Genomic DNA, 24,866 nt, shown 5'->3' on the forward strand with positions numbered 1-24,866 from the left:
GTGTGAAGAAGTTGAGGACTGTGATCTTTTCCTTGAGGCATTTTCCACTGGGGGAAGAAGTTGCAGATGAATGATGCAGGGGGTGGTGGCTATGATAAAGGCTAAATTGAACCTTGTGAACCATTTTCCCATCATGAGGAAACTAAGAAGATTTGTAGGCAAGTGAGGATTTGTTTTTGGCCTTAGAGGAGGGATAGTGTTAGGCATGGGTGAAGGCAGAGGGAATAGCTTAAGCAGAAACTTAGAATTTGGGGAAAAGGGTTAGAAAAGCAGTTGTTGTATAGGTAGACTGGACAGAATGTGGCAGTTATAGGAGAAGGAAGATAGCTGAAGTTCTTGTTATACCCTTAGTAATACCAAATGTGAAGATCATTTTTATTTTTCATCTAGGTGTAGGGGTGGGAATGTTAAGTTATTTTTTTGAGATATAAAGTTTGGACAATGAGCATGCTGTATGGGAACTCAAATGAGAGGCAGAATGGGAGTCATCAGATGGTTATTGATGCCATGGGATGAGCTGAGATTTTTAAAGAGAGGTGAGGGAGAAACTTGGTCATTTAAGAAGGCAACTAAAAAGAAAAACTATTAAAGAAATTTGAGAGAGGAGAAAGTTAGGAGGTGCCAGGGAACAGAAGTGTTTTCAGAATCAAGTATGCACAGAGTTTAAAAACATGAGAGAGAGGTAAAGAGAGAAGAAGAAGGCATGTGCAAGTGTGTCTATGGTGTGTGGATGGGGGTGCTCAGAAATACTGTACTCTGCAGAAGATTGAGGGATCATTAGATTTTAATTTTCAAATTCAAACTTATGATTTTGAAGGTCAGATTATAAATTATTTTCATGTCTAGTCCTATTAACTGCCTATGTTGACATAAAAATGTGTTTTGAGCAAGAGACAAGGTGTAGTTCATAACATTTCAAAACAAAAACCACATTTTTCTATGTTCTTGATATTTCTTGCAGGATATGGTCTCTGTGCAGCCAAAGCTCAGTACCCCATTGCTGATTTGGTAAAGATGCTCACGGAGCAAGGCAAAAAAGTCAGGTAAGTGTTTGCAAGGATAGCTGTGTGATGAAAGGTTATGGATGACTTTTTTTTAATATTTATTTTTTAGTTGTAGTTGGACACAATAGCTTTGTTTGTTTTTATGTGGTGCTGAGGATCGAACCTAGGGCCTCACGCTTGCTAGGCGAGCGTGCTACCACTGAGCCACAACGCCTGCCCATTATGGATGACTTTTTAAAAAGGACTGTTTCTTTCTTTTTTAATATCTTTATTTATTTTCATATGGTGCTGAGGATCGAACCCAGTGCCTTACATGTGCAAGGCAAGCACTCTGCCGCTGAGCTATAACCCCAGCCCCCCAAAAGGACTGTTTCTTTAAGTGGCACTTTACACGTGTGATCCTAGGGAAAGCTGTCAAAAAACCTCTATTCTAGTCTTAGTCTACTACCAATTTTCACTGCTTTTATCTAATATCATTGAATCTAAATATAGACTTATTTTAGAAAGGAAAGTTTGTTATTCCAAATTCCAGGGTATTTATTAATGGGGAAAAATAGAAGTTTGTGTTTCCCTGTGTTTCAATTTGGGGAAGGAGATCAAGCAAAGCTCTTTCTTTCTTTCTTTCTTTCTTTCTTTCTTTCTTTCTTTCTTTCTTTCTTTCTTTCTTTCTCTCTTTCTTTCTTTCTTTCTCTCTCTCTTTCTCTCTTTCTCTCTTTCTCTCTCTTCCTCTTTTTCTTTCTTAAATTAAACCATTTTAGTTATACAGAGTAGTTGGGTTCCTCTGGACAAATTGTACATTCATGGAATTAATTTCAGATTCCCTACCCTCACTATTTCCTTCCCTCCTTTCTCTACTCCACTGATCTTCCTTTCACTTATCTATTGATTTATTTTTTATTGTTTTTTTCCCTATCAAGCAATGCATTTGAATTATATCAAGTTGTGTTCTTCTGTTTTTTATTCACGTTGAAAAATGAAAGACTTCCAAAGAGGTTTTCAAAGAGTAAGTCTCTGTGGGCTGGTCATTGATGGCTAATTTAACTCTCATATTCTCAGAACAGAGAAAACTACTGAGAATGCTTTATCTAAAGCCACGTGGTTTTGGAATCTGAATTAGCACAACAGCTGTTTTTGCTATTGGGGCACCAGCCTCTGCTCTTGGGAGGATGTTAAGCAGAACAGAAAAGCTGAAAACTCTGCATTACTAGATCCCCCATGACCTTGGATAAAACATTTGAAAAGTGTAAAAATGGGGCACTGGGAGTTCAACTTGGTGACCATCGCAGTGTTTGCATTTGTCCTATCCATCTCAGGGTTCCCACTCTGGAACTACTTTTGTCATTCATGTGTCAGAGGAGAAAGCCCCTGGGGTCATCCTTAGTAGGACTACTGCTGCTCATTTCTTGGGGAAACTGGTTCACTAGCAGTTGCATTGACATGGCAAAATATCTGACAAGATAACTTATTAAATAGAGTTAGTTTGGTCATCAAGATGTTAATGTCTGCTGACAAAACTATTTTTGTCTGTTAACTATTCCTTTTAGATGTCAACTATAGACTTTTGTCTGGGGGCAAATGATAAGAAAATAAAGCAAGTCAGACATGGTGGTAAATGCCTATAATCCCAGTTATGCAAGAGGCTGAGGCAGGAGGATCAAAAGTTTGAGATCAGCCTGGGCAATTTATACTATGTCTCAAAGTAAAAAATAAAGGGGGTGGGGATGTAGTACAAAAGTGGAGCACTTGCCTAGTATGGGTCCAATCCCTAGAACTTATTGCCAAAGGAAAAAAAAAAATGCCTAACAGTGTGACCCAGAACTAGTCAGTATATCTGTGCCAGACTGGATACAGAATCCTCCTGCTCTTTGGACTGAATGTTCCTGCTCTAAATGGTGGTAAAAGAGAGTTGAGATGATGAAATCACAGGGTTACCTAAATGGTCTTAATGTTAGCAGCCATGTCAGCTGCATTTTACTTCGTCGTTTTTTTTTTCTTGCTTGCTTTTTCTTTTTTCTCTCCCTCTTCCCCCCACCTCTTCTTGAAATCTATAGTTTGTATTTTCCATTTACACAGATTCAAGATACTGCTTTGCAGTGGGCCCAAATGATTCTGTGACATGGATCATTTTCATGGTTAGTGAAAATTTAGGTGAACTGAAGATAGAAGTTGAGAAAAGTTCTTGGCTATATTTTTAAATTGTTACATAAGAAGTCTCTCTTTCAGTTCCTTATTCCTCTTTCCATGTAGGATATTAAGCTATGCCTTATTTTAGTCATAGTCTTGCCAGTTAGAGCATTCACAGAAGTATGAGTGAAAGGATGTGTTCAAGCACCTTTTATGATTTTCCTGAAGACATTGTTTTCTTTATTCAATCCACATGTGAAAAAGTCTAATGTATTAGTAATGCCTTCTATCACCACGTAAATGTTTAGATGAGTGGCAGTCATAATAAAATAGAAAAAGATGGCTTTCGTGTCTCTGTTATCCTTAGGAAGGGAAGGTTTAGTTCATCAAAACTCTTGTTACTCACTCATCAACCTAGGTAAGCAGACATCTTGGAAAATGAGGCCGGTGTGAGGTGATTGGATGCAGAGTGGAAGAACATCATAAATAAGACCGTCCAGCAGCTTTAAGGCAGGCAGGCCGGGAGAGGAAACTAATGAGGGAGATGGAGAAAAGTCTTCTGAAAAGAAAAGGGCGGGATTTTTTGTTTCTGACCTAATTAAAATTAGGACTTTTGTCCATAAAGAAATCATAGGAACTGCTGCTGTAGGGTGATTTCTGTCACACTGAATGGGAAAATTAGTTGGCTTAAGATTTTAGAGATTTAATTATAGATTTATGAATCATTTTTCTTTTTTTCCCACATGCCTTTATTTTTATGTGGTACTGAGGATTGAACCCCGGGTCCCGCCTGTGTTAGGCGAGCGCTCTACTGCCTTAAGTCCCAACCCTGACTTATGAATCATTTTTCAATTACAGATTTTTTATTGAACCAATTTTTTTGAATAAAACAAGGATTTTCATGAGGGAACTTTTCAAGTTTCAAAGAATTATTTATATAATTTTAAAAAATAATTTATTAGCAATTTATAATATAGTTCAGAATAAAATTATTGCTCAGTTTGGCTCCTCTATAAGTTAGGAAAAGTAACCTATTTATATTCACCTGTCCTTCATATAAAAGCTAAAATGATATATTAATATATTATAGTGTTTTTTACTAAAATATGTTGAATTTTCAACATGAGATTTGTAATAAGTTATATGGATCTTACATTTGAATTAAAAGGAAGAGGACTATTCTTGCAAACATGATGTCAGTAGAATACCATGTTTTTCCTTTCTAGCTTCTGTGTGGACTTACTTTCTTTTCTTTTTAAATGTAAAGGGAATCAGAAACTTTTTGATTTTGCTTTATGTTGGTGTCATCATCTTTTCTTGGAGAAATATAAATTTTCTTGACAAAGTTGGGAATATACACATAAATGCTAGCTTTTTTAAAGAGACGGATGTCTGAATAAGAGATGGCTGCAGCAGTTACCTCGTATTTTAATGAAATAAATCTGTATTTACAGTTTGTGGTAATTTGGTCCTTTCATCACTCTGTGGAGCTCCCACGGTGTTCATTGACTACAGCTGCTGGGCCTCTGGTTTTAGTAGGTCTTTGTGCCTCAGGACCCCAGCATGCCTCGCATCCAGATGTGGTGACATATTCACACACATCCCCTGTGGAAATGTGCCAGTGTGGACATATGATTGTCATCAATTAGCTATGCCCAAGTGGTGCCAAGAAAAATTGCATCTGTCATACAGTCTGTCTGACTTCATGGCCCATGATTGATTTAGAGACACTCCTGTTTTCCCTTCCTTTGGCTATAGTCATAACATGTTCACAAAGGGCTGAGATTATATAATGAAGCACATGACATTTCATGACAAGAACTCATTTCAGCATGTTGACGTCATGAAAGTTCACTGACTTAGACTTTGTTTAGTGGCCAAGATATTGTCACTTCATGGTTGTTCAGAATGCCTGTGCAACTTATCTAACTAATGCTGGATCATTAAAAGCATTTAATGATGAATATCTATGACACAAGGACACAGACATTTTTTTCTCTTTACCTCCCAATCTTTGAATTGATTGTATAATAAGCTTTTTATTATAAAGTAGAGATAACTTGCCCAATGAATAAATCTTAGAAAAGGGTTGTCAATTTTTTTCTCTTTTGTAATTAATAACTGCTTGATTTTCTTTCCATAAAGCATTGCTTGGATTATCACAGAAGTCTTGAATTTATGGAAATGCTTTTTAACTTGCTTGACTAACTAATGTTATGTATTTTATGTTAAGATTCCATTGTCTTTCTATTGATGTTATTAGAATGGTATTAAAACATTATAAGAAATTTATTACCAGGTTCTGAGAATATAAGGATACAGGAGCTCAGTTCTTACTCATAATTTTATAATTATGAAGAAGCAAATCTATGAACAAAGGAATCTGTGAATTTCATTTAATATTATAGCATGCTAAGACAAGGAATTAACCAGCCAGGGGACATTTTCAATTTTTTATACCATTTATAACATGCAAAATTTTGAAGCCTTTTAAAAATGTGTGTATGAGTGCGTATAAACACTTCATCCTGTCTTAACACATCAAGTTGCCTATGATATTTGCAGTTTAATAGTGTTTCATGATGTTATTTTTACAAATACGTCAGTTCTTTGAATACACTTAAAGATGAAATATTTTGTTCCTGTAACTGGATTTTTCTTTTTTTTTTTTTTTTTTCATGGATTGCATGTGATTTAAGGATGTAGAGTTCAGTATTCTAGGATTTGTTATGCTTTGGGGTCAAGGAAGAGCCAAGGCATGACATTTGTAAAGTAACAGAGGCATTTGCTTCTGAAGAAAATGGAAATTAGGCCAGCTAAAAGACTTAGTGTTTAGTAAATAAATAGACATCAACATTATTGAGCAGTTTCATGTCAGCTTTGTGATTTTTTTAAAGCCATAACTACTTATATCAATGTTCATTCATTGAACAAATAATAGTACAGTACTTTGTGTCACACACTGTTCTAGGTCCTGGGGACATATTAGTTAATACAACGGAAGAAAAAGCCTATGGAATTTACATTCATTAGGAGGTGAGGTCGTAAACTTCAAGAAATTCTAAACTGAAGATGCTTATTACCCCCTTGTGTCTTCAGTTCAGATGCCAGTTGAAAACAACATCTGTAGGACAGGGTATTGGATCACAGTTTCAGAATCACAACTGGCACTATTTGGTGATGAATTAGCCAGTGCTTTGGGCTCTATCATAGAATGTGGTATGTTACTTTGTATTGGGCCTGCTTTCTTGAAAAACATAGTAGAAGAAGGGTAGGTGTGAGGGGGTTATTTGTGTAATTGGGCAAATGTGTGAAACTTTTCATGAAAGAGGAAAAAACCAAAGAGTGTGTGTGTTTTCGCTCACATATATGTTGATTTTGTTATATAGGATTCCCAGTAGTTCCTAGATCAAAGGTGTCTGTTGAGTTGTTTCAAAAAGGCAGCCTTTGGGGCTGGGGTCATAGTTCAGTGGTAGAGTCCTTGCCTAGCATGAGTGAGACACTGGGTTTAATTTTTAGCAGTGCATATAAGTAAATAAATAAAATAAATAAAGGTCCATTGACAACAAAAAATTATTGAAAAAAAAAAAAAAGATAGCCTTCTCTCCAGATTGTTTAGCTTTATGCTATCCATAGCATTTTGGAGTGGCAAGGCCTGTGCTAAAAGCCTGTGCTTTAGATGCTTTGTAAAGCCTTTTCTAGCTCTGTCATTTAGGTACCCATTCCTTAGAAACTCCTGTCACAGGTATTGCAATGGACTGAGGAGGAAACCCTCACTGGATAAATCCAGTATTCCTGTAGAGGTGATATTTTGGCTTCTATTGCCAGTGTTGGTTATAGTAAACTCTTTGTATTTAGTTTATTCAATAAGATTCCTGTGAACATAGCAGGGTATAAATAAATAAAAACCCTCTTCTCATTTCATGTTCAAATTCATCTGTATCTTTCTTAAAATTTTTACTTTATAGTGCTCACTAGCTATTGCATTCTAAGAGCCATTCAACAGGATCATTAAAGGTATCCAGGCAGAAAGATGAAATTATGTATGACTGTAACTGAATCTCTGCAATATGCTAGAGTATAATATTCTAGAGCATTAGTCACAGATTGAATTTTAGTTTTTCCTTTGATACCATTCATCATGCCTTGTTGCTTATTTTGGGAATAAGAAGAGTGTCAGTAGTCATGCAGTTTCTATTCTGGGTTTGGTAGCCGGATTAGGTTCAGCGGTGGAAAAAGTCAGATTTGGGCATAATTTATAGTTAATCTCCTTGGAGTGGAAAAGGTAATGTTGTGATGTGGTACTGGAGAGCACTGTGTTGGTGTTTGCAGTGGACTGTTTTACCTGATCCTCTGTAGACAACTTCTCATCTCTTTGGGTGGCCTGTGTCACAGGCCACATGGTCTGATGGAAAATGTGACTGTAGTCTGTCAAACATTTCCTCATTCACATTCATAGAATAGGCTCTATTATTCTATATTAGAAAAATTGTGCCCCTGAGACATTTTCATAATTTTTTTTTTCCTGAATAAGGGAAGGATATGGATGAATACCAGATTTCAGAACCAAAGTAGCAGTTCAGCCCTTAGGTGCTTTCAAATAAATAGAGAAAGGTACAAAGTATTCTCTAGTTCTGGCTTTTGGAAAGTTCTAGGATTTTTCTTTTTTCCATTTGGAATTGTACAAGTGACTGAACTGTTTCTTCTAAGAAAGACTTTCACAATTTTAGAAAGCTGGATGTCTTTCTTTCTGTCTAAGAAGCCTTGCCAGAGAGGATGATTCCATAACTTTTCTCATTAATCAGTTTCTGTGGATAGCAAGTGCCTTGTCAGGAAGTGTTTTTCACTTCTTTACATGCTTCTTTTCTGATGGACGTATTAGCTCCACCCAGCTGGTCCCAGCCTTTTCACTACCAAGGGTAATTTAGGTTACATTTGCCATGCTGACTTCATGTTTTAGGTTTATTCCAAACTGACTTATAATTGTTAATTAGAAATTCTGATAAATGAAAGAAACTTGCCTTTTTAGTTTGTCATATTTTTTTCCCACAGGTGAAATACATCATTAAATGTAAAATATGGAATCTAGTGACAAATTTTTGTGTTACCTCCATGGACCCTCCTCAGAGTGGAACCTTGCCACATGCACACACAGGATATGGAAGGTCCTTGAAGGACTCTTTTTTGCATCTACAGGGGGATCTTCAGCTGTTTTATGACAAGGCAATGTAAACACATTTGGTATAATTCTTAATAAAGGATTAGTACCTTAGGAATTGGACTGGAGGATCTTTTAGGTCTGTTTTCACCATTAAGGTGTTTGTGATTTTCCTCCAGTTTGGTCTCAGGGTCTCTCTTAGGAGGGTGGCTGTCCAGTCTATCCCTGTTATTAGAGGGGTGCAGGGAAGGTGGTTGTGGATGTTCACATGGAACGTTTTTATCTCGGTGGATGACCTAATGCCTAAGTATCTGAGCTGTGAAAAGGTGTCTCTCACAGGAAACTTGTTTATACCAGTAGATGCCCCTGTGGCTCTTGTCTAATCTGCGCCCAGACTCTTCCTATCAAGATGACCACTCACTAGAGGAGTCCTGACCAGGAGGAGGGTTAGGTTTGGGTGTGTTGGTCAAAGGGAGACACAGGGAGACAGCACAATTAAACACATGAATAACAGAAACACATTTGATTACTTATAGATCCCACAGAGAAGAGGGGTGCAGATGAGGGCTGATGGGAAGATTCCAAGGGGGATGTGATGTTCAAGCGGTAGGTTGGGAGCAAGAGAGGAGAGAAGAGAGGTCAAAGTTGTTATTTGGACCCAGGATGGTACCCACACACTTTCTTCTGGAGGAGTTTCAATTGGTGGGTTTAGAGAAAGTAGATAGAAGTCCAAGGGGCTACCCTGTGACTTCAGAGTGGCCACCATAGCATATATACACGATTCATGCAGGGTGTGGGGTCAGTGGGGTGAGTCAGGAGAGTTGTAGCTATATGTGCCATAGGTGGGTTGTTGTGTAGGGAAGATATCTGGATGGATCATGAGGAGGAGGAGGAAGAGGAAGAAAGCTAGAAATTGTGTCAAAGGTGACGAAGCTCTGTATGAGGCAGTTAAGTCTGTAATCAAAATGGTGCCAAGGCAATATAAAATTGCAAGTATTCACTACAGCGATTTTATTAATTTATAAATATTTGTGGTTTAAAAACAGGAGTTTTTAATAAGTAGATTTAAAATAAGTAGATTTTCAACAAAAAGTCTTTTCATTTTTCTCTTTGTGTCTCTTTCCTAGTTAACTGTCAGCCTCCTAAGAGGTTAGAATAACACATTTATTGAAATTGTGGAATGATAGTATCAGGAAGGCAGAATTCCAAAATGCTATCAACATACATTGTTCTGTATACAGTTTCCTTTTAAATGTAAAATAGTATAATAAGGGATATTAACCCTTTGAATATCCTGAGTGTAGATCCTGAGTGTAGAACTAAATTTTGCACAGTGATTCCCAAAACTTAAAAGCATATAATCAAAGGTTGCAAAAACTTCTTTAAAAAATTCTGGAGTTTTTTTATTTTTATTTTTTACTGTTATCAAGAGACTGCAAAATGGGGAAAATGCTCTAAGTACTTTAGAAAGGGACCCAGTGGTCCCTGTGGTTTCTTTGTCTAGTTATTGAATTAGAATGCTCAATGCTCAACTGGATCTGGATATTTCCATAATACCAAAAGGAAAATGTAGTGTATTTGGACAGTTGTGGTAGGATCCATGTGGTGAATGTTTTATATTGTTTAACAGCCCCACATGACCAAGAACAACTGCGATAATCCTCCCTGGTCAGGACATATTGTCTCCATGGCCTGTGATCATGGAAATTCATGTTGTTGTGTCCCCTTTAAAACATGTGGTATCTGAAATCTAATGTGAGGTTGCAAGAAGACTCCAGAATTGGCTTATGTCATCATGTATTATAAAAGAAGCTTTTAAAAATATGATACTTTAAAAATTGCTCCTTTCCCAAATTTTATCCAGTTACTTGTTGTTCATGAACAGTTCTTAGAGACACTCCTTTATTTTTCTTGGTTAATTTAGAAGGCTCTGAAGAGCAGGTTGTTTCATTAGAGTAGATTATTTCACTTTTTTCAAACTGTGCCTGGGTCTTAGCTGGTGACAGAGACCTGAGCTTTTTTATTCCCTGAAAGACTTTTTTTCATTTTAATATTTGAAAGAAGAAAATGGCATAAAATGCTGTAGTTTTTCTTCAAGATATTGAAGAGATCACCCTAACTTAATGACATTTATTGTATCTGTCAGGGAAAGCAATTACATTATTTTGCCTAATTTATGGTAAAAAGTGGCTTTTTGAAATTTGACCCAATCAGCATAAATGTCTTTGTCTTTATACATTGTCTTTTTCCAGTTTGTAGCTAATGAAGAATATTAGTTATGACCAAGTTCCTAGTGAGTTCATTGTTCAAAATTGTTGACTTCAGTCTACCTTGACTATATAATTTCTTTTGTCTTTTGATGTATTACAGGTACAAAAATCTTCTAGCTTTTATTAAACTATTTTGATATTCACTTTACAAGGTAAAAAATTAGAAGAACAACCCAGAAAGTATTGGTATTAAACTAACATTTGTTTTAATGTAAAAATGGATTCTTAAAGGTATTATGGGACCATTATAAAAAGTGCATTTGTTTGATAAATATGGGTGAGCATTTATATTACAAAAATGTATTTGAATAGAATATTATAATTGCAGTATACATTTATTAAAGGCATATGTTGGTTAGGTGCTGGTCTGAAGCACTATGTATGAAAAACTCTTTATATGAGCCATCTCATTTAATTCTCATTATCATCTTCTGAAGAGGTTTCATTATCAATCTCATTGTACACATGAAACTGAGGAGCACAGAAGTAATCGATCCAAAAGCTGTTGGCAATCTAGAATTCTTAACTAGTACCCTTCTCCACTTCCTTAAATTATTTCTCTGAAATGGACGGAAAGTTGATGAGTCAGTGTACCTTACTGGGCACACTGTTGTTTAAATACCCTTCCTCCCTCTCTCCCTTTGAGTGCTAGGTATTGTGGAGACTGATGAGTAAGACATAGTTTCTGTTCTCTAGGAGCTCCCAGTTGTAAGAGCACAGGGTCTACTGTTATTATGATGTGGTATGGTAAGGAGGAGAGGCATAAAGAACATGGGATCATGGAATATCTTTCTGAGGTCACATTGTTTTCCTCTGTCAAATTTTGTCATGGTCAGGGATAGCTGACTCTGTTTTTAAAGTATGTGCATAATAAAGTATAATTTTCATTGTCCAAAGGAAAGGACTAAAAGGGTGGTAGTGTTTGCATGCTGGAATTCTGGATGGTCTTCATGTGATGATGGAACATTGATGAGCTCTGGCCATCAGTTCTTGGAAATTGCTGGTCTTGGCCAACCTGTGTCTAATATAATTAATTTTCATACACACATTGGAGATTAGCCAGTTTACATGGGCCAGAATTGTTATAAGCACACACTGACTCATCAGCCTGCATATATATTTCTACAAGTTTAAGTGTGTTCTGTTATTTCTCTCCAAACATTGGCATTCTCTTGTAATAATTCTGCATGTTTTTTCCAACCTTAGAGCTTTCAAGTTTAGTGTAATAAATTATTATGCAAACAGATATAAAATAATCTGTCCTTTGGGATATTCAGCATAATATGATGGTTTGCTTGGTGATTACCCTTCACAATTGGCCAAACAGAAACATTGTCTTTTGACAATCTGTAGCTAATCAAGACATTAGAATACGAACCAATATATTTAGAGGTCTTTGATGACTCTGCTGTAACATAAAGATGATAGATGGATTAATTTAATGATGTCAAAGGTAATATTAAAAACAAGTAAATTAATTATAATTTAAAAATTCTACAAACAAGGAAGATATAAAATCTAAATCCAGAGTTAAATCACAAGGTATACATTGGGTCATTCAGCTAAAATAAAATCCCTAGTTCATGGGAATTTTGAACTAGAAAGGGAGATTTCTGGTGGGCTAAAGGTGACCCTCCAAACTGTACACATCCTAATCCCCAAACCTGAGGTGTTATTTTACATGGCAAGAGGAATTATGTAGACTTGATTAAGGTGACAATTTTGAGATAGGGAGATTACCCTGGATAATTTGAGTTGACTCAGTGTAATCACTCAGGTCCTGATTTGGGGGGTGGGCAGTAAGATCCATGTCAGAGAAGGAAATGTGACAACAGAAGCAAAGGTTGGAATGATGTGACTACAAGACAAGGGATGATATACACTCCCATAAAGAATATAGCTCTGCTAACACCTTGGTTTTTTAGCTCAAGGAAACCAATTTGGAACTTCTGACCTCCAGTACAGTAAGAAAACAAATCTGTATTGATTTAAGGAATAAATCTCTGACAGTGTGTTATGGGAGCAATATGAAATTAATACAGAACTTAAACGTCATGTAGTACATGTTCTTAGTTTTTCTTAAGTCTCACTAGTCAGATTTTGGGAACAAGAAGGGACCTGGGAGAAGCAGGAGAAACACTTTGGATGATCAGAAGGATTTGGAGATTAGGAGAAATTTTTGTTTTCCAAGATTACTATTAACATCTCAGAAGAGCACTTGTGAGTAATTTGAGAGGCAGGTGGTACTATAGGATGGAGGTAAAGTAGCATCAGATAGTTGTTCTGGATCCTGGGTTCCTTTTGAGGTGCCTCTCTCTCTTTGTAGTAGTTAAGACCATTGGAGGTGATTCTTGTCCCACCTCTGGTAAGGGAAGATCTGTTTCAGCTACCATAAATCTCTTGATCATGTCTGTTACCCACCATTTTCTGCAGTTATAAAATATTCTTGAAGCCATTTTGAACTGAACTGGTCATGTACATCTGCTCTAGTTAATGAGATTCTTTCTCTCTGATCCATATAAAAGGAACTTAAAACCACATTTGTTTTAATTCATTAGTAGAAAATCTTCTAAAAATTTAATCCCAGTTCTTTTTTTTTTTTAAATTTGAAGATAATTTTATTTTCATCTGTACTATGAAAACAAGAAGTATTTGGTCAAACTTTGTTTTATTTGAAAATCACAGTTTTTCTTTTTTTTTCCTAGCCAGTTGATTTATATACATATACATATATATTCAACAATTTATATATAAATCAACAATTTATATATATTTATAATTGCTTTTACTTTAAGTATGTTGTTTTCTAAGTTTGTAGTAGTCATCTTTCTGTCACTATAACAAAATATCTGAGAAAATTGGCATATAAAGAGAAAAGGTTTATTTTGGTTTATAGTTTTAGAGGTTCCAGTCCATGATCCATTAGCACATTGCTTCTGGACATGTGGCAAGGCAGCATATTGAGGTAATAGTGTCTGGTGAAGCAAAACTGTTCATCTCATGACCAGGAACCTAAAGTGAGCAAGAGGAACAGTCTGGGGTACTACTGTCCCATTCAAGGTCATGTGTCCAATGACCTAAATACCTCCTCTACTAGGTCCTATTTCTTAAAGTTTATATTACTTTCTAATAGTAACCCCTGGGGACAAAGACTTTAATGCATGGGCCTTTGGGGGGCATTTAAGATTCAAACTACAGCAAAATTAGTAGGTATTTTATGTTCCTCTTGAACCCCATCCAAGCATCATCTGATTCTTTTAATCTAAATCTTGTTAATTAGTTTTTATCATTGAGTCTAGTCAGTGATAAAAGTAAGAATAACTAGGTAAATGGGAGAAAACCCCTTTAGTTAATATGGAATGTTGATTTGAAATTGGTTCAGTTGAAATACAGATTGTCATTAACTTTGAAAGCAAATCAGCTAATTTTTAATGTGTTTTGATACTTGGGTATGTTTCTAAGAACCTCTGTAAAATTAAATGACTTTTTCAAGTAAAAATATTTTAAGATATTTTTTGAAATGATTTTGTATCATCATTTTTCAAAAATAATCATAGGTCTGGGTTATAATATTAATTATAGGATCTTGTCTTTCTTGGAGTGTATTCTCTGTGCTCTTATTCTCTCATACAGTATTTTTCTTCTTTTTTTATTGTGTGTATTAATTATGCAGAATGGTGAATTTCATTGTGGCATATTGGTACATGCGTATAACATAATTTGATTAATTTTACTCCCCAGTGCCTTCCCTTTAACTCTCTTCTACCCTCCTCCTGGTCCCCTTCTACCCTGTTGATCTCCTTTCATGGTGTCTTCCCCCACCTTTTTTCTCTCTCCTTTTTCTATAGCTTCCCAGATATTAAAGAAAACATATGGTTCTTATCTTTTTGAGTCTGACTTATTTTGCTTAGAATGATGCTCTCCAGTTCTATCCATTTTTCTGCAAATGACATAATTTGTTTTTCTTTGTGCCAGAATAAAATTCCATTTATCCATTCATCTGTTGACAGACACCTAGGCTGATTCCATAATGTGGCTATTGTGAACTGTGCTGCAAAAAACGGATATGCATATATCTCCAAAGTATGCTGACTTTAATTCCTTTGCATAAATATGGAGGAGTAGTATAACTGGGTCATAGAATAGGTCTAATTTTAGTTTTTTGTGGAATCTCCATACTGATTTCCATAGTGGCTGTGCTAATTTATATTTTCCCCACATCTTTGCCAGCATTTGTTGTTAAATTTATTCCTAAGGATAGCTTTTCTTTCTGGAGTGAGATTTGCATTTCCCTGATGGCTAAAGTTGTTGAACATTTCTCCATTTTGTTTGGTTATTTGTACTTTTAAGAAGTGTCTGTTCAGTTTGTTTGCCCATTTATTGAATGGGTTAATATTTTTTGTTTGGTTATGAGATTTTTGAATACTTTATAATTAATTCTGCCAAAAGGGGAGCTAGCAAAGATGATTCTTCTTTTTTTTTTCTGTATAGGTCTTTAATTTAATGGTATTCCATTTATTAATTATTTCTATTATTTCCTGAGTTATAGGAATCCTATTCAGGTAGTAGTTGCTTATGCCTGTCTTTCTGGTCCTAGGCCTAGATCTTTTATCCATATAAGTTGATTTTTATGCAGTGATCAGGGATCTGGTTTCATTCTTCTACATATGGATAGCCAGTTTTCCCAGCACTATTTGTTAAAGAGGTTGTCTTTTCTTCAATATATCTTTTTGGGATCTTTGTTAAAAATCGGGTGACTCTAGCTATGTGGGGTTGTCTCTGTGTCTTATACTTCTTTCCATTGGTCTATGTATCTGTTTTTATACCAGTACTGTGATGTTTTTATTACTGTGGTTCTGTAGTATAATTTGAAATCGGGTATTGTGATGCCTCTGGCTGTTTCTCTTTATGCTCAGGATTGCTTTGGCTATCTGGGTCTTTCATATTAAATTTAGGATGTTTTTTCATGGTTCTCTGAAGAATAATACTTGTATTTTGATGGAGATTCCACTGAATTTGTACATCACATTGGTAATATGGCCATCTTAATGTTAATTATGCCTATCTATGAACATGGGAGGTCTTCCCACTTTTTAGTGTCTTCAATTTATAATTTTCATTGTGGAAGTTTTTCACCTATGTGATTAGGTTAGTTGTAGGTATTTTTCTAAAGCTATTGTGAATGGAATTCTTTTTCCTGATTTCTTTCTCAGTGGACTTATTATGGCATGTAGAAAAACTATTGATTTTTGTGTGTTGAATTGAATGTTGAATCCTACATTGCTGAATTTGTTTATCAGCCTTAGAATTCTTCTGATGGAACATTTGGAGTCCTTCTATATAGTAGGCTCATATCATTTGCAAATAGGGATAATTTGATTTCTTTCTTTCCTATTTGAATTTCTTTTATTACTTTCTCTTGCTTAAATGTGCTGGCTACAGTTTCAAGTACTATATTAATTAGGAGTGATGACAGTAGATATCATTGTGTCATTCTTGATTTTTGAGTGATTGCTTTCAGTTTTTCCTCATTCAGTATTATGTTGGCTTTGGGTCTGTCATGTATAGGCTTTATGATGTTAAGTTACCTTTATCCCTAATTTCTTCACAGTTTTTTATCATGAATGGGTTTTGTATTTTTGTCAAAGACCTTTTCTACATCTATTGAGATGATTACATGATAAGGGTTCATCGTTTTATTTGTGTGTGCATTATGTTTATTGATTTATGCATGTTGAACCATCTTTGCATCTCTGGAATGAAACCAATTTGATTATAGTGTATGATATTTTTAATATGTTGTTGAATTCAATATGCTAATATTTTATTAAGGATTTTTGTATCTAAGTTCATCAAGGATATTGATATGTTGTTTTCTTTCCTTGAAGTATCCTTATTCAATTTTGGTTTCAGGGCGATATTAGCTTCATAGAATGAGTTTGGATATGTTTCCTTTCTTCATATTTCATGGAATAATTTGGGGATTATTAATATTATTTTTTTTAAAGATATGATGTAGTATAGCTTTGAATCTGTCTAGTTTTGGGCTTTTCTTTGTGGGAAAGTCTTTTATTACTGCTTCATTCCAAATTGCTTGTTATTGGTTGGTTTAGGTTTTTTTTTAAATTTTATTTTTTTTAAGTTGTTGATGGACTTTATTTTAATTTATTTTTCTGTGGTGCTGAGGATCAAACCCAGTGCCTCACACATGCTAGGCGAGCACTCAACCACTGAGCCACAACCCCAGGTTTTCTGTATCCTCTTAATCCAGTATTGGTAGGTTATATGTGTCTAGAAATTCATAATTTCTTCTATATTTTCCAAGTTATTGGAACATAAGTTTTCAAAATAGTTTCTAATTATTCCTGGATTTCAGTGGTATCTTTTCTAATAGTGTCATTTTCATCTCTTTTTTTTATTAATTTGAGTCTTTTTTCTTTTTCTTTTGGTTAGTTTGGCTAAGGATTTGCCAGTCCTCTTTATTTTTTCAAAGAACCAACTCATTGCTTCATTAATCCTTTGTAGTATTCTCTTCATTCCTATTTCATTGATTGCAACTCTTACCTTTATTTTTTTTTTCCCTTCTACTAGTTTTGGAATTGGTTTGTTGTTTTTCTATGACCTTTGGATGCATCATTGGGTTGTCTTGAGATATGTCTCTTTCTCTCTCCCTTGTATGTGTTTATAACTATAAACTTCCCTCTTAGAACTACCTTAGCTGTCTCTCACAGGTTTTGATATGCCAGCTTTCCAGTTTCATTTGATTTTAAGAATGTTTTAACTCACCCTACTCCCTGCCAATTTCTTCGGTGACCCATTCGTCATTCAAAAGTGTATTGTTTTATCTCCATGTATTTGGATAGTTTCTGTAGTTTTTCTTGCTGTTGATTTCTAATTTCATTCTATTTTGATGTAAAAGGATACAAGAGATTATTTTAGTTTATTTATATTTGCTAAGACTAATATATTTTTCTAATTTTTGAGAAAGTTACATAAGCAGTTGAAAAGAGTGTATCTAGCTGGTTTTGGATAAAATAATCTGTAGATGTCTTTAGAGTACATTTGATCTATGATATAGTTTAAGTCTTTTGTGCCTTTGTCAGTTTCTATCTGGATGATCTGTCTGCTGTGAGAGTGATGTGTTGAAATCCCCACAACTATTGTATTGGAGCCTAGAAATCACTTTATATTGAGTAAAGTTTGTTTTATGAAATTGGTTGCATATTCAAGGAACATTTATGCACATTAAGGGCATAAATATTTATAAATGTTATATGTTCTTATTGTATGTTCCCTTTACCAGCACATAATGACCTTCTTTGTCTCTTATTTTGTTAGGAGTCAACTTTGAGAGTTGTCACTCCTGCTTATTTTCGGATTTTGTTTGCATGGAATCTCATTTTCCATTCTTTCAGTCTGTGAATGTCTTTGTCTGTGAGGTGTGTTTCTTGGAGGCAACATACAGTTTGGTCCTGTTTTTTAAAATTCATTGTGCCACTCTGTGTCTTTTAATTGGAGAATAAAGACCATTTATATTCAATGTTGTTATACAGAGGCATGTTTTACTTTCCTATCTTTTTGTTTTTTCCTAATGTTAGATCACTGCTAATTCTCATTTGCTTATCTATTTTTTTAAACAAAATTTATTCTTTCCTATGCTTTCTTGGTTATTTTTATTTTCTTCTGTGTGGAGGATTTCTTTAAGTATATTCTGCAATGTTGGCTTAGTGGTCAGAATTCCATTTCCTTATACATATTCCCAACTTATGTCCTGTATAATAATTTGGTAAACATAAGAGTTAGATGAATTTTGTGAGCTTCTCTAGCAAATTATCAAAACTAGGGAGAGTCTGATTGGTCAGAAGTATAGGAGAAAGCTGGTCTTGTAATGGGCATCTGAAGTGGCAGCAGTCTTGTGAGATGGGCACAAAAGTGTGGAGTCTAATACTCACTTTAAGTAGTTAGTGTCAAAATTGAATTAGATGATAGGACATCCAGCTAATGTCTGAGGAGTAGAGAATTGGTTTTTGGTATACAGAAAGCTCACACATTTGGTATCAGATATTGTGAGTAGAAACACTATCAGACCATCCATGTATTTTTTTGGAATTAAATTCCTCAGAGTTTAAGGGATGCTTGTAAATGTTTTGCTTTGTAACGGAAAGGGTCAGACGAAGAGGCATTTTTCTTTTAAGCATATTCATTTATTCAAGTCTTTAATGATTTTTTAAATTGTATAGCTTGTAGAAAAATTGAAACTATGGAGCACTGTTGTTTTCAAAAAACATTATACATTGTATTGAAACAGAAAACCCTTCCCGTAACATTATTTCACCCATTCCAGCGCACATAAATTCGCCTTTCTCAAATCTTGTCTAAAAAGAGTTCCATAGCCTTTGGCATGATGTGGACTCATAGTAATAGCTATTTAATATTCTTCAGGAAAATTGAGATAAAGTAGCTTGCCTAGTAACACACTGGTTAATCTGAACTTTTAACAAAAGCATCTCTTAAATTGAAGGATTGTGCTGACTATATTTTTATAGTAGTTAAGAGTTCAGACCCTTGATACTGAAAGACCCAAGTTTGTACTGTACTCATAAACATGAACTGTTGTATATTAAACAAACAAACACCCCTAACTTGAATCCCATCTTCACTATTTACTAAAAATGGTCATATAGTCATATAGCACATTTTTAAGAGTTTTAGCCATTATTATAAAGCATATGCCAGTAATCTTTTTCATTTACATTCTTTTTTTGGACACAAGATAACACAGCTCCAAAGCCAATTTATTTAACTGAGTTTGAGTCATATGCCTAAATTCCAATTCTAGATGGAGATTCTCAAAGATTATTAGAGATGGGATAAAATAATATGTGAGAAATCACTTTATAAACTGTATCATAATATAAAAGTGTCAAGTGTTAATTTATTTCAAATGATAAGTTGTTTTTTTTCCTACTATAAAAACTATACAACTTTGGGTTGTTGATGTGGCTCAGAGTATTAGTGTAACATGTCTCTGGGTGTGATCCCCAGTACTGCAAAAAGAAAAAAACTATACATCCTCGTAGAATATTTGAAAACACATATAAAAGCAGAACAAAAAAGTGATTACTTATTATACCTCTGCCTAGAGATAATTGTTTCATTTCATTATAGCACTAGTTTCGATTTCTCTTAAAACATAAATTGCTGATTTTGGAACATTCAGTAATGACAGGTAGAAAATTACATAGATAGGAGTTTGATAAGAGGAAATGTCTTTTTTTGTTTTTTAGTATGACAAAACTGTATTTGCATTTACTTTCTATGTACAATATGGATTTCCTTATACATCAGGAAAAACCAATTTTGACTCCCACAGCTCAGTGGTGGAGTGCATGCTCTAGTATGTGTAAGGCCTAGGTTCAGTCCCCATCATCCAAACCAAATTCTTCTTCTAAACGTATAATCTTGAACTTTAGGATAATTAATCCAGGTGCTGCCCTGCCAGCTCCCAGTCTTCACCGTGTCACAGGATATTTTTCTGGTTAGCTCTGCTTGGTTCCTCCAGTCTTGGCTCTTGCAAATACTGCAAATATGGCTGAAACCAAAAGGATAAGTAATGTTCGACAGGCCAACATAACTCGGCTTGAATACTGGACAGAAAGTCTAGTCAGGCCTTATGTCTTTGTACAAGATTTTATTAAATGTCTTTAAAGAGCAACATCCAGATTCCAGATGCAGCTGCCAAGGAGACCCTATTATGCAGTAGGGACTAGCTGGGGCATGGCAGGCGGCTCTGGCTTCCTACCCTTCTTTTCTGAGATGGGGGTGATGGAAAGCATTTAATCTTTGGGTTCCATGATGCTCATATGGTCAAGCAGAGGCTTCTTAGGGACAATCTTACCACTTGAGTCCAGGCAGCATGATCTTTACTTTGATGCCCAGCACACCCTGTTTGAGCAGCACATGATGCACAGCAGTGTCAATATAGTAGGAAACAGGATCCCCACTGTAGATCATCAGCCTATCCATGAACTTCATGGATTTAGCTCTCTGTCCTTGGAGTTTCCCAGACACTGTGGCCTCATAGCCCCATAGCTCTTGGCCCCACTCTCCATGATGAACAGCAGCACACCATAGCAGGCCCTCCATATAGCAAGGTCTCCTAGGAGTTTGTATTGCAGTGATTCTGTCTGGGCAATGGCACACAGACCTCTTGTGGCCACCTTTTCAGCATAAATCTCTACATGCCCTCAGGGAAGCCAAATTTTTTCTGAACTACTGTAGTCAATTCCTGGTTCTGCCACCCCTTCTAAGAACATTCTGTGTCTTGGTGGCTGAGATAATGATTTCTGTCCTGGTTGGTATAACTTGGACCTCAACTCCAGAGTAGCCATCTTCAGCCAGCTCTTGAGTGAGAAACTCATTTAATTCAGCTTTGAAGATGCCATCAGCAAAAAACGTCTTGGAAATTTGCATCCAAGAGGGCATGTCTTGATGTCTATTTCCCATCAATTACAAGTTTCCCAATAATTCAAACTCATTGTCACTGATTTTTAAGATGTGAAAAACCATTTGTTACTTATCTGCGCAAAATAAGTGACCATCTTCTAGCTCTTTTTAGGTTTTATTTTTGAGAATGGGTCAGTACCCATGCTATTTAATTTCTTTCCAACAGGCCACCCCTGTTTTAAGAGCAGGAAGGCCTGGTTTGGTAGAAGTTTGTGTGAAAAATGACAGAGCATCTTAAATGACCATAAGTTTTGTGTGAACCAGCAATGTATTGGGGCAGCCATAAATGATAATGAAGACTTAGGCTTCACCAATGGAAGATTTTTCGATGTGATTTTCTTGTTGTACCTTGATGCATCTAGATTATGTCCAGCATATTATATGTACTTTGGTGTTCAGAAGTTTCAGGTAGACATAGACAATGTCAAACAGGTGACTCAGATAGCCTGTTATTCATTGAGCTGTTGAAAGAACTGAGGCTGTTGTGCTTATTCGGCATCCGAGAGACAGTTGAAGGAATCTTCATGTAAAGGTGGGAATAGATTCATTATACTTCCATATGGCAAAACTACCGACCTTGGAAAAAAATGAGACGGGGTTTCTCTTTGGCTTAATATGTTTATGTGCACACATACACATAATTTATTTTTCTTTGGTTTAATATAAATGAATACCTATATGTGAATGAATATACACACATACACATACACACATATTCATATGGTCTAGTATTGGAATAGACCTTAGAAGGGAGTTTCTATTCACCAAAGGGAGTACATTTCTAATCATTGTATTTGAGTTGGATGGATCCCAACTAAGTAATACTATAAAATGTGTTCATTAAATTTAATCATTCATTCACTTCTTTAATGTTGAAAAACATGTATACTTAGAGTTAGCCAACTGGACTCTGTTTAGATCATTCTAATTTTGTTAGCAACGTCCAAAGCATCATAATCATCATAACCAGTCAAACATATGCTGTCTTCTCTCCATGAGGCCCGTTCACTTTGGCTCCATCAATATCATAGAGCTTCTTCATAGCCTTTTTGTCCTGGTGCTTGCTGACCTGGACATCTACAATCAGCATGAATGTGTTGTTGTCTTCTGTCTTCTTCATGGTCCACTCAGTGGTCAGGGGGATCTTGATGAAGGTGTAGTGGTCAATCTTGTTTTTCCTGTGGGTGTTTTCCCAAGGGTATTTGAACTGCCTCCGGAGCCTCAGTGTCTTGGGATGCCAGAAGTGGGTGACATGTGAATCTGCTTTTCTTCTGGCTGTGGACACCTTTCAACACTAACTTCTTGGCCTTCAGAGCTTTTGCTTTGGTTTTGGCTTTGGGATGGATGTGAACTTCCTTTTTCACTTTCAGCATCATCTTGGTGAAAAGATCATTCATTTGCTTTTCATGGAGTCCTTCCTATGTGCCAGGCACCATGCCCTGTGCTGACAGGGTAAGAGGTTGAATTAAGAAACTTTAAAAATCCCATTATATCTGTGGTTGAAAGAAATTACTTGATGTTCTTATTTCCTTTGCCTTAAATGTGGAGATCAGATTGTGTATTATCCATTGTCTTTAAAATTTTTTTTATTAATTTTTTCATATATGACAGTGGAATGCATTACAATTCATATTACACATATACAGCACAATTTTTCATATCTCTGATTGTATACAAAGTATATTCACACCAATTCGTGTCTTTATACATGTACTTAGGATAATGATGTCCATCACATTTCACCATCATTTCTAACCCCATTCCCCCTCCCTTCCCCTCCCACCCCTCTGCCCTATCTAGAGTTCATCTATTCCTCCCATGCTCCCCCTCGCTACCCCACTATGAATCAGCCTTGTCTGTTAAACGTTCCATTGTGTTACTATCATATTTCCTCTGTGATACAGAGTAATGCTTTATACCATTCTCTGAAGGATTGTGGACCTTTAACATCATGTATGTGCAATATTTTATTTTCCTACCTTTGAGCTTAAGGGTTAAAGTTGAATGTGGAGTCAGTTTTTGATGGAATAATGTTGATTTTTCATTGGAAAAATTTAATTCCAGGTTGGCTTAATATGTTTTTAAAGATTTAGGATTTATTGCTGGGTGTAGTGGTGCATGCCTGTCATCCCACTACTTCAGAGACTAAGACAGGAGGATTGAAAGTTTATGGCCAGCCTGGGCAACTTAGGGAGACTATTTCAAAATAAAAAGACTGGGGATGTAGTTCAGTGGTAGAACACCCCTGGCTTCAATCCCAAAAAGATTTAGGATTTATCTGAAAGTATCATAAGAGAACATAATGTTTTTAAATGTGACAGGATATTATTTATTAATATTTTTTGAGGTTCATTGCACTTAAAACATATATGAAGGAGTCAGATTCCAGTTACACCCTTATTTTTATGAGGGAAGTTATAGTTTGTGTATACTATAACCATGAATCTTTAATGTCAGTTTTGTAGATTGACCATCTATCTGAACAAATTCTACTTTTGCTTGAAGAGATCAGATAGTACCAGGAGAAAGCAGAGGTGCCAAGAACAAAGTGTACAGATTTGGAGGTGATACTGGTCTCTGTACATTTTGGCCTATCAAGTAAGGCCAGCTGTTCATTTGTTTCTTGTCTAGGTTTGGAATTCACCCAGTTGCAGGCCGAATGCCTGGTCAGCTTAATGTGCTGCTGGCTGAGGCTGGGGTGCCATATGATATTGTGTTGGAAATGGATGAGATCAACCATGATTTCCCAGGTAAGTGACAGGGATGGTAAGGATGTTTAAATATTCAAAGTGTGAATAAAATGATGTCAGGCTTAGAATATCAGTTGTGAAATCACTGAAGACTGACTAGTTGATTAAGCATAATCTCCACAGAGCAGATAGGCAGTCAAAATTAAAGTATTGAATAAGGCACAAAAGATTTGTAAGCAGCATGGTTTAATTTTGTTCCTCTGTGAAGAGCTGAAGGTGGGTGCAAATCCTGAGGTGTAGTACCCAGGTGAATCTGAGGTCTGGGCAGACCTGTCTTTTGAATCCAGGTCCCGACTCTCAGTAGCTATGGCCTTGAACTAGCTACAGGCTCCTCCTTTACAGAAGTGCTTCTGTTGATGATTTAGTGTCTGATTCTTTCCAGTATCTGAGGTTATACTGGTTTTCAATTGGACCAATTCATGATCAATGAAGTAGTCTTTTCTTTTTTTGAAGTATTAGGACTTCATGAGATAAGGTGCTGTACTTCATAGCTGTCATTGGTAGATGTTGAATGGTGATGATATTTGGCCCAGGATCATGTTTGTTAAAATTAGACCAGTTCTTTCTGGCAAGTATCCACTGTAAACTTAAAAAAACAAAACAAAACTGTTATTTGAAAAAAATAATAATGAAATTGTATGTACATCTAGTTGCACATGGCATTTTTGGCAACATCATAAGATATAGTTTAAAGAGAGAATTCAGTCCACTTTAATTTTATGCCCCTTTTAAAATTTCCCTGTTGCTAAATTATATGTAAAACCAGCCAGTTCCAGGAATTATGGACACAGCTTTATATAGTACAGACTTTTAGACCATTGTCTTTCAGACAGTAGATTGCATCTTAATTGGTCATTTTAAAAGTTGAAAATGGATGCAGATCTTGTAAAATCTTATTACTAGCAAGATCCTTTTGGGATTAAAAAATTATAAAGTGGGCTGGGGATGTGGTTCAAGCGGTAGCACTCTTGCCTCGCATGCGCGGGGCGCTGGTTTCAATCCTTAGCACCACATAAAAATAAAATAAAGATGTTGTGTCCACCAAAAACTAAAA

The 24,866-nt window shown here is 35.7% G+C and overlaps 1 protein-coding gene and 1 pseudogene across 4 annotated transcripts in view; one reads left to right on the top strand and one right to left on the bottom strand.

The window, feature by feature from the left end:
- Positions 1-24,866, top strand: part of Nnt (nicotinamide nucleotide transhydrogenase) — a 95,158-nt gene that overhangs the window by 66,100 nt on the left and 4,192 nt on the right. For all 4 annotated transcript variants that reach the window (XM_046456252.2, XM_046456254.2, XM_046456251.2 and 1 more), the window contains 2 exons: positions 962-1,043; positions 23,694-23,812. In XM_046456252.2, coding sequence (XP_046312208.1) covers positions 962-1,043; positions 23,694-23,812 — 201 coding nt within the window. The remainder of the gene's footprint in view (positions 1-961; positions 1,044-23,693; positions 23,813-24,866) is intronic.
- On the bottom strand, positions 20,309-21,029 carry LOC124100672 (small ribosomal subunit protein uS3-like; annotated as a pseudogene).

Source organism: Marmota monax, unplaced genomic scaffold (genome assembly GCF_021218885.2).
Source record: "Marmota monax isolate L192 unplaced genomic scaffold, Marmota_monax_Labrador192_F-V1.1 WCK01_AAM20220418_F8-fsc00037, whole genome shotgun sequence".
In the NCBI taxonomy this organism is placed as follows: Eukaryota; Metazoa; Chordata; class Mammalia; order Rodentia; family Sciuridae; genus Marmota; species Marmota monax.